Source organism: Rhamphochromis longiceps, linkage group LG12 (assembly GCF_057381845.1).
Source record: "Rhamphochromis longiceps isolate RC_006_pf linkage group LG12, R_longiceps_female_GT1.1, whole genome shotgun sequence".
Classification (NCBI taxonomy): domain Eukaryota; kingdom Metazoa; phylum Chordata; class Actinopteri; order Cichliformes; family Cichlidae; genus Rhamphochromis; species Rhamphochromis longiceps.
In genome coordinates, this window is record NC_140568.1 from 23,084,493 (window position 1) to 23,105,408 (window position 20,916).

Here is a 20,916-nt window from a genome sequence, read left to right on the forward strand (position 1 = left end):
AGGACACCGCCACGGCCCTTCTGAGGGTGTTCGACTCTGACACTGACAATGAGGATTTCTTTGGTTTTGAAAGTGACAACGAAGGAGAGAAGAAGAGTGGGTGACGAAGCCATCATGAGCCTGTTTGTATCCGACACTGGAGAAGAGGACTTTGGTGGTTTTAGTGCGTAGGAAGAAGAGAAAGATGGTGGTGAATGACTGACTTTTCTTCTTGTTAAAGCTGTGTCACTGCACCTGAGCCTAAAAGGTAGGCCGAATCTATTTTTCTGGTGTGCTGTAGGCTACTGTTATGTACTACATGTGCAAATATGTACCCATAACTTGTTTTTCAAAATATTAATAAAAGTGATGTCTCCAAACAGCCATCTCTTTCCTGACAATTCCCTTTGTGCATATTCTCTTACATATGATAAGTCAACATTGAAACACCTGCGGCTTTTGGTCAGGTGCGGCTAATGTATGTACAAAACAGGATTTTCCCCTGATTTTAGCTTGTGCGGCTAATATTTAGGTGCGCTTTGTAGTCCGGGAAATACGGTATATTAATTTTTTTCAGTCTTCTGCAAGGGTTTGTTATTATGAGCTTTTATCTAAGCTTTTTTTTTCCAACTACAAAAATACATTTTGTTTTGTTGCCTCTTATTTTGTCTGTCATGAATGCTTTTTATATATTTTAATACACGTAATGGTTTATTGATGAAGTACACAGACAGAGACCAAAGTTTTCCCCCTCTCCTCACCTCTTTAATCTCATCATCGCCCTCCTTCTCTATGAGGGATTATGATTAAAGATATCTGCACATAGCCCCAAGGCGTAAAGTATCTACTGGTGCTTGTACTTTTTGAAAGTGAAGATGAAAGATTGTTGAGTGCACTCTAAAAAAAATCAAAAACCTCACACGGCTGGGTCATCCGCTTTCATCTCTCAAAGCATTTTGTGAGACACCAGGTTTGCTGAATAATAAAAGCCCAGTCCCCATTTGGTTCACATTTTGGTTGTTTTCAGCCTAATTATCATGACTTGGGCAACTTCACTGGGCTTTATTTGCATTTAGACCATTGTATACCAAATGGAAGTTGTGCCTTTACAAGTTTAATGTATGATTTGTTCATTCTTTTCAGCTGAAAACTTTATATGTTGTGTCACCTTTTATACATTTCTTTAAATATGATGGTGGTTATATAACTCCATTCTTCACTTGCTCCTTTAATTAAGTCCAGCAGAGTTTAGCATGTTTTTATTTCTTTTTCTTCTTCTAGGAGCTTTCCAGAGAAGAGGTGGTGGGTCCATTTATAATCTGGCCTGCTGAAGCAGGGATGGACTTCCCTAAGCAGGAGGGCCAGCTGACTTTTGATGTGGGCAAACGTAACACATCACTGGAGATTTACCTAACACCTGACCGTGCCTCATCCTTACCCACACCTAAGCGCTTCCAAGTGGAACTATACAATCCAACAGGAGGTGCCACAGTACACTCCCAGTTTGGCCTGGCTAATGTGACTCTGGTGTCAAATGCAGCAAGTGAAGCTGTCTGGGTCTTACTGGACCAGTTGCATCAACCCCTTGAAACTCCTACATTGGACCTGGTGCTGCAGGGACTAATAGATAAAGTCAGTCCACCTCTCAATAATGAGCAGATGATCGCTGTGTTTGAAGGTCTGGGGAAGGTAAGCCCAATCATCTGGTTTTTATACCAAGAAAAAAGTTTTTTTTAATTACTGCATAAGTGTATAAAATATTGGATAATCTATGTGATTGCATGTGACTGTGAGTCAGTGTAGTTGTTTGTGTCTGTCAGCTTAGTTAAAGACCATACATCGCCTCCCATGAGCTACTTTGATAGCTCTGTGGACCAGTCTGTCATTCATTAGTTCTCACTTAATAAGATTGCTGCTATCATGAAGTTGAAATTAGAATCTATTTATTGCATCTTCTTAACCAGCTGCACAAAAGAATAAACAGAATATACAGGGACATGTTTAGAAAGAGTAAATAAGAAGTAGGGACTACAGAGAAAAATGCATTCTGAGCACACACAATGCGCATGACCCTGAAGGTCAAACTAAAGAAAGTAACTCAGGTGAGTGCTTTGGATGTGTGAATAACAGCACTAAAGTTTACTCAGAGCTCCTCAGTCTTTCTCATCCTTTCTGTCTTCTGAGCCAGGTGCTTGCAGAGGCAGAAAGAGCTCCTTTACAGAACAACAGCCGGAATTTGACCTATAACCTGTTGTGTGCCTTGGCCAATCCCAGTCGAGTCGACACTCGAGGTGTCAGCCACCTTGCTGAGGTGGCGGAGCGATTTGCATTCTCCCTCCTTAAACATAGTCAGTGTGAGATGTGAGTGTCCTAAATGTTCTAAATGAGTGAAGAGTTGCATGGTACACCTTATTGTAATACAGATGAATATTACCTCACAAATTAATGTTAAATCGTGCTTGGATTTACAATTTCTTCTTTGTAAAATTTTTCTCCAGAAAGGTTACAGTCCTGGAAACTTGTCCGTATATGAACATCTCTGCCTTCCAGTGGTACCCCACAGAAATTAATGGATACAAGTTCAGGGGCCGTAATGCAGACTTCTTCCAGCTCCCAAATACTCTGCTGCCAGTACCAGCAGTTTTAACTGCGGACTGCGGCAACCTCAACAGGATGCAGCTGACCGAGTTTAGAAATGAACATTGGTTTCGCACCAGTGATGCAGCTACTGCTCTCAATGGGAAAGTAGGTGCTGGGACACTGACTTCATTGAAAAATCATGAGCAATTGTTAAAATGTCAAAATCTCCTTTTCTTTTTTTAAACAGCAGGTGGCAGTATGGCTCTGATATAAAGCAGCCATTAATCTGGTGGCTGCTCTGCAACTGAACCGTCTTCTGTTGTATCTGGTTATACGTAGGTATTCTCAGCCAGTCTCCAGGGCAGAGGGTCACGACCTCTGGAAGATGGCAACGAGGTGGTGTATCGTATCCACAGCCCCGGTCAGCAGGTTAAACCAGGCCAGTCTCAGTGCCTTCTCTGGAACCAGACCACTGGAAGGTAACAAAAACACATTAAATGAGATTCAAGCTTAACTGTTTCTCAGATAGACTAAAAATAGAACGTGCACATTATATACAAAAATATAAGATGTATATTTTTATTTATATACAAATATTTCCATTTATTTTTGTTACCTGATAATATCAGTTGCTGAGGTTTTTTCTAGTTCTAGTGTCTGCCTACTAATTTATTTTTTACTCGATGTAATTTAGCTCAACCAGTGTACTGCTTTCCTTATTTAAGACTACACATGGCTTGATTAGCATCTAAAGAAGGCCTCTGTTTGTCTTCCTTATACTTATTTTGGGTAATAGTTTGCTAAATAAAGGGCAGAGTTCCTAGTTTGTCCTCTCAATAAGGCCTCTCTGTGGCTGATGCCGTATCTTTCTCCTTTATATCTACACATTCAGTCTCCTGCATGCTGAATCATCCCACATTGAGTTACTTTGTTGAGGACATTCCTGGGGATTGAAATTGGACTTGGCAGGAACACAGTGTTTTTGGCAGGTTTGGTTTGGACAGAGCAGCTACTTGGAGGACGTACCCCAGGAAGCTAAATTTATTATGCAAGTGATACCAAGAGAGAGCAAAATATGGAGAGAGAGAGAGAGTCAGAATCACAGTAACAGTGAATCTAACACAAACATGGTTATGCTCTGGTTTGTCTCACACATTCTTTGCAAAGTAAAGGTTACTGTAGATAATAATAAAACAAACTCAAAGAAGCCAAAATGTCAGAGAACAAAAGCACACAATCATGGGCATGGTTAGACTCATTGCTCTTTGTATTTGCTTTGCTCGTATTTTGTTATATTCTGTTGTAGTGTCTCGTCTCTTATTGTCTCTTTTTGTCTTCCCTTTAGCTGGTCATCAAATGGTCAATACTGCAGGGTTGTGGAAGAAAGTGGGAATTATGTTGAGTGTGCATGCACGCACTTGTCTATCTATGCAGCCCATGCTGAGTTTGCAAAGCTTGCATCCTACAATGAAGCCTTCTTTGCCTCAGGATTTATCTGTATCTCAGGTACAACACACTCTCCCCTTGAGTTCTCATCTTTTTACCCTCCTTGTGGAGTTTCCATATGTACATCCCCACTTGTATAAATGGATTCAAATAAATCACTTAATTAAGTATCATTAATGCTGACTTCTCTGTCTACAGGCTTTGCATTGGCCATAATATCCCATGTGCTGTGCTCCCGTTTCCCCATGTTTGCTGCCAAACTGCTCACTCACATGATGGTGAGCTGCCTTGGAACTCAGGTAAAGCATTAGTTTGGATCTTGTTCTGCTTTTAAACTCTGAATGCAGCATTAGTTTCTTTGGTATTCTCATCTCTTTGCATCAGGTGCAAATGTACATGACAGGGCACCTCTGGGAATTGTTGTTGAGGCATCCATTTCTCTGTGCTCCAGTAGACCAGCATATTAGATATATGTGGGTTGCAAACATTAACACAGCACTCATACGTGGATTCATTCGCTTAGAGCATTTTAAAGCTGCTCACTGTGCACTCACTCACACACCCACAGTCACACGTCGCACGCTAGACATGTCGCGGATATTTTCTTGGAAATGTGCATGGATGCGAACATCATCCAGTGTCATCGTTTGCGTAGTTTGCGGGTTGGTGCGTCCTGACAACGCAACCATGCCCCCCGCACCCTCACCCATTAAAAACGCAAGCTGTCACATAACCATTGAGCGAGGTAGATATGTGGCTACAGGTGGTCCTGATCAAGTGTGTGTGTTTGTGTGTGTGCATGTGTGCTTGCGTGACTGAGTGCGGGACTGGTAATTTTCCACTGGTCCCCCTCTCTTTGGTTGACAAACACAAGTCATTTCTAAAGAGGTCCCTGGGGGCTAGCCACCTCAGAGTAGACCCGTTTATGGCCCAGGCAGAGCCCCTGAACCTAAAAGGGTTTTGGATGGAAAATTCCACCCTGTTCTCTTTCCTAGTTTGTACGTTACTGTATAATAATGCCTTCTTCCTCGATAGTGCGTGTGTCTAACTTTGGTCTAGGGATTCGAAATGTTTGCATTTTTCTAGCCTTTTAGTCAAAGCCAGCTGTGAAAAGCTTGCTGAAGGCCTATCTGATTGTAGGTTCTGATGTTAAAATGTAGCCTTTAAGCGGTCTTTTGTTAGTGCTGGAAGTATTTCGGAGATAATGATGGGTGGGATGTGCTGAATTGAATTAGATCAAGTCACATCTTGTCTTCACTTATTCAGTTTAGCTTGTATGTCAAGTGGCTTGCTGAAAAAACTCTTTTTCTTATATAAATCACTTGGAGCAGATTTCTTTAGACAGTCTGATTTCTTTCTTTCTTTCTTTTATTTTTAAATAATTATCCACAAAGTGGATGACACATGTATTTGGACATAAATCAATTACCTCAACAATTTGCCAGGAGGGTCCTTTTTTATAACTGTTCTGTCAGAATATTTACCACTTAATGTCTTGAAAATGTTGCATATTCACAAAGAGGACTCTGTTTTTCTGTTTGTTTTTGTTAAAAATGCTACCTGTCAATCAAGAATGTTAATTGCATTCATCTAATCCTTCTGCAAACGTGTCATTTAAAGAAAGAGAGAGATGCTTTGTTCTTGCAAGCTCATAGTCAGCTTTTCCTGGTCAAGCTGTGGCTATCACTGATACAGTGACAGTGCTGTTTTTCTTCTTTTTATATATATCAGAATAGATGCCAAATGTTATTAGTAACACAAATGTCTCCCATATTTGTGGGTTGTAGCTCACACATCACCACTGATTTGAAGGATCATATCCAACTCCAACCACCTCTGGCAGGCAGGGTATGCCATCTGTGTTGGCTGTAATCATTCACTGAGTTTGCCCTCTCTGTGGAGAAAATTAGAGCTGCCAGTTTGATGAATTTCTCTCTGTATCTGCTACCGTACACTGAAGAGAACTTACATAATACTTCACCTCTCTTAAACAGTCTGTAAGTTGAGTGACGAAGCAGGATTTGGGGTTAGCGAGGCAACCCTGGCTTTTCAAGGTAGCAGTTAGCAGCAGACCAGTGCTTATAAAACTACCATCTGCTGACCAATCAGTTGCACTGGGTGGATCTAGCTTTCCTTATCACAGGCAATTTTAAGGCCATTCCACTGTTCTCTAATCCTCTGCGTATCAAAAGAATCTTGTGCTGATCTTTTAAGATTTGCAAGTAATCATTTTCATTGTTTAAAGTCATGATTTTAAATGTGTTCTTTACTTGTTTGGCAAAGGTTTTTAGCATACTTCTGAAATTTTCCTGTACACACTGAGAATGAATCTAAGAAACACATTCATTAAATGAAATACTCTGTTGTAATTAGATTCAGATTTACTCGTGCTTCTCAGTGCTTCTCTGACAAGTCAGTATAAACTGGACAGATAGCTAACATGAGCGACCAAATAAAGACTTGATACTTGACTTAAATATACAGTTTAAGCCCAGAATAGAAATAAAAACCTGTTTGGTATCTACCTCTTTTAATATTACAGGCACACTTCAGTAAGTATGTATTAATTTAAAAGATAAATTGTACATTCTCCGTGAAAATTCTCTCAACTTTATTGTGTAATAAACTGTAACAACTAAACCATGTGTTTCAAATGCAACTGATCACATGAATAAATAAGCAGCCACGGTAGAAGAAAGCAGCTGCAGAAGAAAAGTCTGTGACTCCTTTGAGATATTCTGTATATCTACATAAATATCAGTTAAAATATCAACTGACCTTTTTTATTATTTTATGATACAAGATACAAAATAAGATAAAGAAAGCTAAGTAAACCAAATGTGTCAAAAATATTAGACTTTGGAAATCTTTGGAATGTTCTGGACAGTCTGAACTTCATAACACAATCAAGAAAATTAATCATGGGTTTGATTTGAAAGCACTTCAGAAAAAATTTTAATTGATTATCTTGAGACTAAAAAGATTTGCAGAACCATTTCTGAAGATTTCGACCTCCTACAACATACCGTCAGAAAGACTGTGTACTAATCAAGTAAATATAAAACTATTGCTACCCTCCCAAGAGTTGAAACAACAAAGATCACAATAAGAATGATGCGTGTAATAGTCTGGGAGGCCATAAAGGAGCTCCTAATTACTTCTAAACAGTTAAAGGGCTGTAAGAAGAAAGTCTGTTTTGCTGCATCTGGGCCACGGTGGCTTGTAATCATTAAGTGAGTAAGGTATCATACCAAAGAATGGCCAGAGAAGAAGAATAAAGATAGTATGTTGCAAACGTGAAATCAAAGTTGTAACCCTTCTCCAAAATAAATGTTTTGGAGGGATTTGAAGCACACAGTAGGGAGGAAAGGCACCTCATGTACATTCCTCATTCCTGAGTTCAGGGGGATATGAGCATATGAGCAATATTGGCAAAGCTTACTCCAACTTAACGTGCAGGAATGATCAGCCCTTATCTGAACCAGTTAGTGGTTAGTTTCGTTTAAGTGTCCCATTCTTTTCTCCCTCACAAATATTTAATACTGGATCGGTTTCCTTTATGAATGCTAGCAGCAATCATTTTTAATTGGGTTTAATTTTTCTACTTTACAGATTTTTGGGGGCTGAAACTCTGTTGGTTGTTTAGATGTGCTTGTCTAGTTAAACATGTAAAAATATACTCTTTATTCCTTTTACTGTAACTATACAAACAACCTAGCATGAGCAAGCAGGATAGTTTCTTAAACATATTTAAATCTTTTAAATCAAGAAAACAATTTACAAAAGAACCATCCATCTATCCATCCATCCATCATCCATTCTCTTCGCTTAACCTTATCCTTCTCAGGGGGGCGCTAGAGAATATCTGAGCTTTCATAGGGCGAGAGGCAGGTACACCCTGGACAGGTTGCCAATCTGACGCAGGGCTAGCACATATAACGATACACATTCACATCTATGGACAATTTAGAATTACCAGTTAACCTAACCTCACTACTTTGATGTCTTTGGACTGTGGGAGAACATGCAAACCCCACACAGAAAGGCCACGGATGGTGGCCAGATGGTGGAGTGGAACTCTGGACCTTCTTGATGTGTGAGGCAACAGTGCTAGCCACCATTAATAGTCAATGCATTAATTTATTTTACAGTCACAACGATATATTTTTTAGACTTTACTGAGAGAAAAATGCTTAATTGCACACTCGCTGCATTTCACCATTATCTAAGACTGAATTTGAACTTATGTCACCCAACAGTGACCACTAGAGGGAGCGTAACACTATCAAATAAAGCCAGAATTTAGACAAATTATAGTAATTAGCTGCTTGCGTGTTAATAATATGACAATGATATACTATATAAAATTGTATTTGCATTGTATTTATAAGACTTCTGGACCTGTCTGTGTGAGTATATAGCTAGATTCAGGAAGTACTGTGTTGTCTTACCTGAGGGGCACTGCCTTGCACAACTGAGGTTATTAGGTTTAATGACGCCAAATAACAAAAATACATTTTTAAATGAGAAAGTGGAGCCTTCTGGTTCAGTTTGTGTAGTTTAATTGCATTACTGTCTCAGTATTTTTGCTGTCGTGCTTTTTACCTCTTTAGTATTTAGTTAGAAAATGCCAAAGACCCAAGGGCACCAGAGGTAGGACATTTAATTGCTAAATCACCATGAAAACTAAGACAGCAGTGCTGGTACAAGCAAGAGAGGCAGATGATGAAGCAAACAGGACTGAGATGAAAGAGAAGATTGCACAAACTTTTAACTTTACTATGATATTATATCCAGATTGTGTGATGTGATGTTTACCATCTTAAAGGAGAAGAAAATGTCAATCAGATTTCTACAAACTATTGCAGCACATCTTGAGTAATGTGTGTTCTAATATGTGTTTCTTAATCTTCTGGGATTTTTTTTTTCAAATGTATAAAGCTCAGACTGTATACGTTTAGATATATAGGTTTAGTAAGAGGACTCATCCAGCAGTACTGCAGACACAAAATCTTGCTGAAGGTGTTTTATAGTCAGACAGGTTGGAACTGATCTGGGCCAGTAATAAGACACCTACAGGCAGTGGCCACTGTCAAGGCCACTGCGTCAGGACTCCGACTGAGAAGAAAATAAAAATTTGTCACATCCGCTGTAGGTGTGTCGGCCTGTCTATCTGTTTTTGTCTGAGTGTAAATTTAACAGTGTGCTACATAAGTACTGGTCGTATATGCACAATTATTTTGTTTTACATTGACAGATATTGCTTAGATGCTTAGAGATGGAAAAATGAAAAAGAAAACTAAATGGTATTAAATAGGAAAATTGAAATTTTCAGGGTTTTGTTTGCTTTGGAATATGCTCCTTTATTTTATTTTGAAAAGATTATCATAGGGTTGGGGAAGAAATGGAGAAAGACCTGTTACCGTATAGTTAGACTTGTTTAGGAGGTTGTCTTATCCTGATAGTATGATAGATAATGACTTTCAAAAATAAAATTAAATGAATATAATATAATATAATTATGAAGTACATTCTGTGCAATAGAATGTGAAAATATATGTTTCTCCATGGTTATTCCTGATCAATTGTATATTCTTTCTAAGCAGATCTTAGAATCGACAGTGTCAGCAATAAAATAAGAACCTATTGTCCAGTTAAATACATAAATATAAATACATAACTGAAGATCCAAAAACAAACAGCAACTGAAGGTGGCTGAACATCTCAAGAGAGGAAACACAATAGGTGATGATATCCATGGGTTCTAGACTTGAGGCAGTGATTGACTGCAAATGTTTTAATCCAAATATTAAAAATAATTCTTATACTCACTGTTATGAAAGCATAATGATTGTTTGGTGTTGTCCACTTATTTATGAGCATCTGAACACGGGGACCAATGCTGTACTTCTTAAATAGTTAGTTAAAATGAAAAATTAGAGTTTTGTTTAATTTGCATTTCAGTCAGATTTTATTGTTTCATTTAAAATCCACTGTGGTTTTATACTGTAGTAAAACTACAGAAATGTGTATTTGTTAAAAAAAATCTTGCTGTCAGTAGTTTGCTGAAATACAAGTCAGTAACTGTAGAAACAGAAAGTTTGGGTGGAAACTGTGCAATGCGCAACCAGATTGAAGTTGATTGTTTCACATTTCACTTTTTTTCACTCTTTCAGCTTCTCATTTTCTCTTTCCTGTTGCCAAAAAAGTATTTTTTAACACTATGATTATTTCCAAACAGGACATGATATGATACTGAAAGCATCAGTTTTCACATACACTGTATGTCACTGAAATGGACAACTTTGGCCATCTGAGTTAAAGACTAAGATGGTTAAGAATTACTTTCAATACATTGTAGTTAAAGTAACTAAATACTGATATTTCACATTCCCAAGTTTTTTTTAGATTTATAATATTAACCCATAATTTTTTTAATTATATTTTATTTATATATTATTGACAAAAAATATAAATTCTTATATTGGATGTATATATTTACTTGTCAAAAACACAATGGAATGGAAATGTGGGCATGCTTGAACACATCCAGTTTCTGTATGCGGGAAAAAAATTATATATATATAAAAAATACTATTAAATTACTCTTCCTTTGGGATTAAACAGCCCACCGCCACGTCTCAGACAGACATTCCCACACACATTCAGTAAAGTGTTTACCCCTGTGTTGCCATTGCTTTATTCCAGTACATGGGAGGTGTTTAGGTGACTCTTACTTCTGGTTATAAAGGATTTCCTGTTAGCTCTGGGACCAAATCCAGCATTCAGAAGTCTGCCCTTGTATCCACATGCACAAAGTCACACACACATAAACACTACGCTAACTCTTTTTCCTCTTGCACAACAACCACTGCTGTCATTTCCCATCTCTGAGGAGAATACAGAAGTTGTGTGCTTGCTGACAAGATTCCTAAAAGTTCCTGTCTGTCATCACTGTGTATGTGCATGTGGTGAAGGAGTGGGGTAGGGTTTGAACGAATGCATGCAGTTTCTCAGGTGTTCAGGGAGGGGAGACGTATGAAATGTGTGGTCAAAGACGTAGTTTTGTACAGAAGATAAGATCAGCATGAGTCTTTCTGAGACTCTGTTTTTCCTGAGGAAATGTATCTGTTCCCGTCATGAATCAGTAGACATTGGGGGGTTTTGAATGTCTTTTAGGGTCTGATTCTCTGGTTGACGTCAGAGTACATGCCTAGCTTGTCCTATTATGTGTTTAAACCCACAAGAGTTTATAAATCAGAACACAAAAGAAGGAAAATAGCAAGAAAACATAATGGTTACCAGCCTGTCCCTCTCAGACAAATGTCTCAAATTTTGTACAGTTTCTATCTAAATCTTAGGGTGTTATTGTTTCATGCAGTTATTAAAAAGTCAATAGCAGGCTAAAACACAGCATGTCCCTATTAAATGCATTACTGTCTCAGAGTTGAGCAAATGGCACACAAGGTATTTAAGGGTATAAGTGTCAGTAGCTGAGGCCTGTGTCACCGTTTGTGTATGGGTTCCAGGAAATGCTCATGTTGCAGGAGCCACGGTGTGTATGTGTGTGTGTGTGTGTGTGTGTGTGTGTGTGTAACAGAACAGTGGAGGGGTAAGGAAGGCCTTTTGGGAGATACTCTACTCGAACACCTCGTGCCTTTGTTTCCCTAGCTCCTCTTATCTTAATTTGTTCCATCTATTGTTAAAGTCAGCAGCATTTTTCTTCTACACGCTCACTATTCATTGTGTCCATGTCTCTTACCTGTTACTGAAAAATGAGCCAACACTGTACAGTAATAGCCAACTGCCTGACTTTCTCTTACCTTCATTTCCTTATGTTCATCTGTTTTTTCTGTTTCTCTGATTTTCCCTTCTTTCACCGCTTTTACATGACAAAATACTGAGTAGTGTCCCTTCTTCTATTCTTTGTCCCCTTTATCATTCTGGCAGCAGGTAGCCTTTGCTTGGAGCTGTGACATTACCAGCAAAAGGCTGTTTCACTCTGTCTCTGTCTCTTCTTTCTAACCCTCTAAAGGTGGCTGGGTGTAACTGGTGTGACTCATTAGTTTAAACAATGACAGTATATGTAGATGTAGCAAAACAGTCTGCAGGCTGTGGATTACCCTGAAGAAAGAGTACAGAGTACACACAGGAGACAACATTTATTTTTACCACAATAGCAAATTAAACACAAGGTAATGAGAATGCACACAGGCTCAGCTCACCTGTACAATAACCCACAGGTTAAGCAGATATGCAACACTTCTGCTGACATGTTGTTCCTTAGGGTTTGTGTTTGAGCACACTACTGCAGATAAAGAAGAGTGAGTGATTCTCAGACATAAACCACTTGTGATAATTGGACTCTCTATCCCTGGCTCAGTTCGCTGAAACACTCAGGCTAAATCTCCCTTCTGCCACCACAGTATGAAAATCAGCCCTGTTTAAATGAATGACGTCAGTCTATTTTCTTTCCTGCATTTTCTTTGCAAAATTTTTGAGCATCAACCGGCTTTTTAAGATCATGCCACAGCATCTCAATTGGATTCAGGTCAGAAGTTTGAGTAAGGCACTCTGAACTCGTCTTTTTTTTTCTTAAGCCTTTCAGAGGTGGACTTGCAAGTCTGTTTGGGATCATTGTCCTGCTGCAGAACCCAAGTGTTCAGCTTGAGCTCATGAACAGATAGTCGGAAATTCTCCTTCAGGATGTTTTGGTAGACAGCAGAATTCATGGTTAGATTTACCACAACAAGTCTTCCAGGTCCCGAGGCAGCAAAACATTCCCACTCTACCACCTACTATATTTTACTGTTAGTAGGATGTGTTATATAAATGCTATGTTATTCTTATGCTAGATGCAACGTGACTCAAACCTTCCAAAAAGTTCAGCTTTTGTCTCGACAGTTCACAGAATATTTTCCCCCAAAAATGTGGATGATCAAGATGTTTTTGGCAAATGTAAGACGAGCCTTTGTATCTCTTTTGGTCAGCAGTGTTTTTTGTCTTGAACTCTCCCATGGCTGCAATTGTTGCCCAGTCTCTTTCTTATTGATGAATCATGAACTCTGACTTTAAGCGAGACATGTAGAAGCTTGATGTTGTTCTGGGTTCTTTTTTGACCTCCTGGATAAGTTGTCGATGTGCTCTTGGAGTAATTTTGGTCGGCCGGTCATTCCTCGGAAGCTTCATCACTGTTCCAAGTTTTTTCCATTTATGTATAATCAGGGCTGGACTGGGCAAAAAATCGGCCCGGGCATTTTGACTAGAGACCGGCCCACCAGGTATTATAGGAAAAACCATAAATCCTTTGAATGCAAACAAACGTCGTTGTAACAGTGATGTACACTGTCTTGTTGGTATATATTTATCAGTCTAATAAACTTAAACCTACACCATCCTCCCTATTCTGGTATTCTAAACAGTACCCGAAAGTAGACTGCTTGGTCGAGTTAACCTCCTGAACCATCTACAACACAAGGTGAAAACCTGAAATTAAGACAGAGAAGACTAGAGGTGAGACATGACCATTACTGATTACTTATGACAGATTTAGATATATTTTCATAAACTATTCATTTACCACATCAATAAACAGCATGGCAGAGCAAAATATTTTTTCTAACATGGCAACCTTTAAAAAGTGAAAGGAGACAGAAAGACAGGTGAGAAAGAATAAAACTTAATTGACTTTTTGATGGCATTTTACACACAGTACTGGTACAGTATCTAGAAAATGTGGGAAAATACTGGCATCCTATACAGTACTTAGCTACTTCTGAAGAAATTATGATGAGACCCTAAAAAAATTACTATGTACAATAATGGATTTCTATACCTTTTACATCAGATGAAAACGTTTGTTGTAAGATTCAGATAATTATTTATTCAAAGTTTTTAAATGACATAAGAAAGAAAAGTATTTCTTTGTGCCCCCTTTCCCTTTTAATGCCCTACCTGCCCCCCTGGCAAAACTTTGCTAGACCCGCCCCTGCACAGTTACCAGCTGTCAGCTACATAAAAAAGGATCCTGGTGTTATTTGTCTCTCAGAAACAGTTCATAACTTCCCTTCAACTCATTCATGTCACCTAAAAGGTAAACCTGTTTCTCCATCACCTGTTCAGCTCTGATAATTCAGTAACGACATCTCCTGGTTTCATCTTCATGTTTCCCTCTCACCAGATAACCAAACCGATATCATGACCAGCAGGTTTACAGCTGTGGCTCCAGCAAACATCAACTGATACTAGAAATTAATATTAAATAAATTTTTACAACAGCTGATCAAGTTTAAACGTGCTGCTGTTGTTTAAGCGCGACATCCGCTGGTTATCGCAAAGTGGGCGATAAACAAACAAGAGAGAAAAGCCGATTAGCTGATCATTGATCAGTTTCATGATTGAAGTAGAAACAGGAGAGGGAGGGGAGAGAATGACAGGAGAAGAGGCAGCTGTGCAGCAAAGACAGAATAAATCCAGCTTTGTGTCTTTTTCAAACTGTGTTCCTTTTCACCTCAAAACGAAACGCGCAATATTTTCTCTGAATACGAGACGATTCCGTTTTTTTACGGGACGGTTGGAAACTAATAACTAACCTTATAAATAGAATAAGATAAAACAAGTTCAACATCAATAAAATCATAGCACCTGCCCAGCTGTATATAAACTCCGTCATGCTAGCTAGTACGCAGTACGAGTTGTTGTAACTGACTGTAAAAAGTCAGCATAACGAAAATAAACTCCACCTAAACTTGGTTTATATCTGACCCAGATAGCCTGCAGGTCATAACTTCTTACCTGAAGTTCAGTTCACATATCATACTGATATGAATCATAGTATATTATGGAATTCCAAAAATGGCTGCCAGGACAGCTGCCACCACACTGATGTGACACACTACAAATCAACTCTTTGATGCTCAGTGCTGAGTCTGCACAATAACCTGCACTTAAACATTCATTAAATATCACGTACACATATACACATACTGTCCCTCAAGAAGACACTGAGAAAAAATATAGAATAAGATTGAGACTGTAACTTTGCCATAAGTCATAGGTGTCAAACTCTGGCCCGCGGGCCAAATTTGGCCTAATTACATTTGGCCCGCGAAGCCATACCAAATTACTATTAGAGCTGGCCTACTGGTATTATACAGCTAATATATATATTGTTTAGTATTAAGCTTTGCTTGTTCCATATTCAGCTTTCCAGCAAAACTTATTTGAGTCCATAAGAAAAGATTCATTCTTATATCTGGAGGAAGATTTTTTTTCAATAAGTATTAACGTTAGCCCGCGACTTTGTTCCAGTTTTGAATTTGGCCCACTGTGTATTTCAGTTTGACACCCCTGATTTAAGGGGTTTGGGACTTGATTCAACAGGTCTGCCAGTAATCAGGCCAGAGTGTTTTTACTGAAGTTGAACTTAGTCACAGTTAATTCATGATTTAATGATTTAAACTTAACGAGACAGGTTAAGTTTGGATAACTTTTCTCTCTTAATCAATGAAATCATCATTTAAAAACTGCATTTAGTATTTACCCAGGTTATCTTTGTCTAACATTAAAATTAGTTTGATGATCTGAAACGTGTAAGTGTGACAAATACGTCAATCAAGAAGGGGGCAAACACTTTTTCACGCCGCTGTATATTGTAGCCTGATTATCTTCATCACTGATGACTTTTTGTGCAGATAAAGTAAACTGCACTCTAGACAGCTTACTGCTCGTTTGCATTACACTGCAGAAGTACTACTAACTTTGCATTTGCATATGTTTAAAAGACATTACATATCTGTGTTTTTGATCTTCTAGCTGCATGTGTGCCTGTTTATTTGTTAATATGTAGCAATGCAAATGGATTAATTCTAGTGGTTGTTTAACCATATGTTGTGTTCAGAGAGTCTAACCTTTGTAGCCTCTGAAAGTTACATATAATTCTTTTCTGAAAGTGGGCTATGGTGACCTTAGAAGCATCTGAACTTGTATTTTTACACATAAAGCTAAAAGTCACAGTAGATCATTTTCTACAGTTGCCTGCCTGGTAGCTGTGAAAAAGAGGATGCATCCAAGAGCAAGTCCCAAAAGCAGTTAATTCTGAGTGTGTTTTTTTTTTTTTTTTGAAAAACTGTGAATAATAATTGTGATACGTCCTGAAAGTATATTCTTATGGACAACTGTAAAACTGAGTTCTAAAAACTTTCTTGCCTAAAACTTACATTCATTACCTGCTTTAACAGTTAAAGGTATTATATAAACCGTCTGTGCATAGACTCTCCTGTGGCAAGTTAAGTCAAGGGCCTGTTTTATTCTGCAGTTACTGTCATTTCTGTAAATATGTTTTTCTGTCACGCAAGCTCCTTTTAAATTTAAGGCCAAAGTGTTGTGACTGCAAGCTGATTTAAAATGCAATGATTAGAAATGTACTTGCTAAACTCCCCAGTCACCTTTAACCTGATTATGTGGAGTCATTCAGTTTGCCATCAGGACTGTTGACACTGTGAATGATAAACAAAGTGGGAGCCTACAGTTGTCAAAGTCCCCAATATCATCTGTTCTATTTTTGGAATTTGACAGCTTGTCTTGGCAGAGCTTTGTATGTTGAGTTGAGTGAACATTGGAAGTTTAGAAAAGTGTTTACACCGAAACTGTTGAGGCCATTCCAGCATGATGTTTGCACACGTTTTCTAGGTTGAGTTGAGCAGGATGTCTCCCTGTTGTTGTCACGTATAGCAGACTCGCAGTAATGGTTCTGCTACTGCCACGTTGTACAGTACACATTTTTGTGAGTCCTTTAAAGCTGTTGTAGTTTTTACAAACTGCAATGAAAGTTTGTAAAATCTACAAACTTTCATTGCAGTTCATTGCAGTTTCATTGCAGAGCTAACAGAGTTAGCTCTGTTTTGCTAACTCAATGGACCGAAATAGAAAATGTGAGCCACCCAACTTCCTCAGTGAGTCATAAAATAATGAATTTAGGAAGGAAACGGCATATTTCCTGAAAAGACTGAGACATATCTATATAAAGGCCTTTTGCTCTTGGGTTACCAGGAGATTGTAATCAGTCTGCCTTGGCAGTTTGTTTGTAATGTGTGTCTAATTGCAGTATTTTCCTGAACATGATTTAATAACTTGAGCTTTAAATGATGAAAACTCATATTATTAAAAAAAAAAAAAAGGGTTCCATGGTCCATGGATCATGGAAATGGTCAGACAGGAGTACGTGATATAAACACAAATGTTTGCAATCTTGTTAAGAAGTGACCCACTCATTTAACCCACTCCCCCCAATATACACACATAACCCCTGCCTTACAAACTTTGGCTGAGCAACCAAACCCTCATCGCAATAACCTGTAGGGGTCACTATAGCTCCATGACGAGAGCCAAGTTCAACAGCAGCGGTGAATGAAGTTTCTGATCAATGACTTCCCTGAGCTCTGCTCATTTTTATGACTAGAGCTTTTTGAAGCCCACAGAAAATCCTTCACAGGCACAGGAGGGAACATGTTTGACTCACATTTCCATCTCAGTTTTCTTTGAATGAATTCACCTGTTGTGGAATGCAAGTTGTAAACAAGTTTCCTCATTAGGCAGAATTTTAACTGCTAGTTAAAAAGTGTGCAGTCAAGATATTGTTTATATCCAAGCAATCTGCAAGTACCTTGCAAAAATTACAAGAGCCCCCAGTTAAATTACAACTAGAAGATTAAGTTGAAGGTCCAAGCAACCTGTTTAGTCATAATTTATTGAGTTAGATAGAAAGGGCCAATTGAGACTTTATTAAATGCATGATGTCACAGCAGTTGGTCTTATTAAGTCTAAATTACAAAGGGAGACACCAAAGTAGAGTATATGATAGATATGCTGGCAGGAGTAGCATGAATGGAGCAAGCAATATCTTATCCAGAGTTTTTCACAAATTGATTGGCTTTACAGCCAGCCATTGCCACACCCTGAGGACTGCTCCAGATCAATCAGTTTTCTTAATCAATGGCTTGTTAGACGGAAATGAATGAAACAGCTTAAGAAGGTCAGTGTAGGTTTCTGCAGGCTTTGTGATCACTGTAGTTAGACTTGCAATTATCCCGAACCTTAGAAATATTGCTAATCTGGAAGAAGCAGGTAAGCGTGGAAAGACTGTTCGTGGCGGGGTTGTCATAATCAGATGTGAATGATTGTAGTAGAGAATTTCTCAACATTTGTGAATAGAACACAATTTGACCTATATTTTAGCCTCCTTGATGTAGCTGTATGACATTTCATCCGTTTATGCAGAATAACATAAAGCAAATGTCTTTACTGGTCAAACCATGGCAGAAAACTGAAGAAGTCAGTATGAGGGCTGAATCACACCCACATCATGAATGCACTGTGGGACACACAGAGGTTTGTGGTAGGGCAAAGTAGACCCATTGAGTGTGTGAGCTTAGGGAGCTGACCTTGAACAGCTGGTTACAATGTTTTTATAGCTCTGTGTGTGTGTGTGTGTGTGTGTGTGTGTGTGTGTGTGTGTGTGTGTGTGTGTGTGTGTGTGTGTGTGTGTGTGTGTGTGTGTGTGTGTGTGTGTGTCCCATTGCTTGCAGAGAGTTTTCTGTCTGGTCTCCAGATTTCCTCTCACCAGATGTTGAAGAAACAAATTCAAGAGACTTCTTAAAAGTAGCCATGTTGAGATCAAAAGCAGCTTCAGTTTCCAGCAGTACTGAGGCTCTTTGACTGAAGACTAAATAGGAGAAAGAGGAGGCCTATTAGGAATGCAGCTAAAACTGCTTCATGTGGGTGGTACTATTGAGTCCTCTGTATGGAGGAGTTAGCATTATTGCTGGTAGCTGTGTGAGTATAGAATAAGCAGTGACAAAAAGATCCAGCAATAACAAAAACAACAATGTGGTTAGTTTCAACAGAGTATCAGTAGATTGTTTATGTATTGATATCTATTGATATTTTTCATTCACTTTTTGTGTGAATATAAGGACGAGGGGTCTTCACAAAGTCAAAGAGACAGCATAAACAAGCCTGGATTTCCACATTCCCCAGACTTTAAATAATGACCCTAATGACACTGTGAATTTGTTGACAGCTTTTGAGTTTGTCCCCTATTGCTGAATCACCTCTGCCTCTGAAAGCTTGAGACCTGCAGGCTCTCACACTATTGTTTATTCTGGAAATACAGTATATCAGTTGATCCCAAAATACACGGCGGACGCTCCTGATATCATCTTCCTGTTTCGTGCAATCACATACATCCAATTACAGCACTGCAGTCTGTCCTCACGTAAGCAAAAGTAGCTGCAGCGTTGTGGCTGTTTGGATGTGAAACAGAACAAAGAGGGTGGGTGTTTATTTGCTAACAGCTGGCTCAGCAAGTATGTCCCAACCAAAGATTCAACCCAAAACACCTGTGAACTTTACTTTTCCCTCAGACCTTAAGCAACTGAGCACACTTGAAATAGCTGATCATTATCAGATTTGTTGGGAGCATATGTGATTTTGTGAGTTGCATACAGAGGCTTTAAGTTGCAAAAATACTTAAATAGTTTCATTTTTTTTTTTTAAAAAGCAAGAGTGCTACTCTGAAAATGTGACAGTAGGAGGAATCATTTTCAGTATTTTGATAAAGCTGCGTCATGTCAGCAAATGCTCAATCGCTTCTTCTTCTTTGCAACACACACTGGCCCACTAACCCACCTCTCAGCCACTTTTGTGTCACCTGTTTCTTGCAACTGGCTGCACTATATGTATCAGCACATTGAGGGGCTGAAGCATGCAAAGACTCTGATGTAATTCTGCATATTCTAGAAAGGTGTTTCTGAGGTGTTTGTGAGATGAGGAGGTATGAATGATTGCGATTAGAGAAATAAAACTGGTCCACGGTAAGTGAGAAAATTATGGTGGAAATGAGAGTGAAGTGGTAACGTTATATATTTCTTTTCCCCTTTTGTTTTCTTAAGCTCTTTCTGAACAAAGGCATAAGAGGAAACACCCAGGGTGCAGGCTGATGCTGGAGCCAGCTAGATCAGACCGGTAGCTGTTAGAGAGTAGGGGGTGGTGAAGGAGAAGGGAGGCGAGAGAAGAGGAGGGGGAGATGGGATGAAGGGTGGAGCAGCGGATGGGGTGGGAGAAGGGGGAAGAAGGGAAAAAAAAGATGTGACGAGGAAAGCTGGAGGTGGAGGAGCAGGGGAACGCAGAGGTTAAGTGTTTCGGGACACAATATGAGATGGATACTCTGGCAGACAGCTTAGACCCCACTCCATCAGTGATGTAATGCATATGGCAGATTCTATTTTTAGCCATCCTAGTACACTTAGCTCAGCATACAGGGCGATCGATCAGCTGCACACTGACTGCGAGTATTAGAGCTGCAGCCAACAGCACCTAAATATTTTGCCTCTGTGCAGTTTGATGTTGTAGGATTTCTCCTTTGTCGTGTTAACAAGTAAATATGTGTTTTTGGTGGCATTTTGCACTGTACATTATGTGTTCTTTTGTCTTTATCTTGACGATGTTGCTGTCGGTATCATTTAGATTGCCAGGAAAAGTTCATGAAAAAGGGCATTTAGTTATTTTTATGCCAGTTTGTTACAATATGTTAAATGGCCTGTATTTGTATAGCGTTTTACTTAGTCCCTAAGGACCCCAAAGCGCTTTACACTACATTCAGTCATCCACCCATTCACACACTGGTGATGGCAAGCTACATTGTAGCCACAGCTGCCCTGGGGCGCACTGACAGAGGCGAGGCTGCCGGACACTGGCGCCACCGGGCCCTACGACCACCACCAGTAGGCAACGGGTGAAATGTCTTGCCCAAGGACACAACGACTGAGACTGTCGGAGCCGGGGCTCGAACCTTCTGATTATAAGATGAACTGCCAACTCATGAGCCATGATCGCCCCCTATACAATACAAAA

The 20,916-nt window shown here is 39.1% G+C and overlaps 1 protein-coding gene across 1 annotated transcript in view; it reads left to right on the top strand.

Annotated features, from left to right (window-relative positions):
• adgrv1 (adhesion G protein-coupled receptor V1) overlaps positions 1–20,916 on the top strand; it is a 130,280-nt gene that overhangs the window by 75,376 nt on the left and 33,988 nt on the right. Inside the window, exons 83-88 of the mRNA XM_085425235.1 lie at positions 1,261–1,668; positions 2,168–2,340; positions 2,478–2,724; positions 2,899–3,038; positions 3,905–4,065; positions 4,204–4,304. Coding sequence (XP_085281361.1) covers positions 1,261–1,668; positions 2,168–2,340; positions 2,478–2,724; positions 2,899–3,038; positions 3,905–4,065; positions 4,204–4,304 — 1,230 coding nt within the window. The remainder of the gene's footprint in view (positions 1–1,260; positions 1,669–2,167; positions 2,341–2,477; positions 2,725–2,898; positions 3,039–3,904; positions 4,066–4,203; positions 4,305–20,916) is intronic.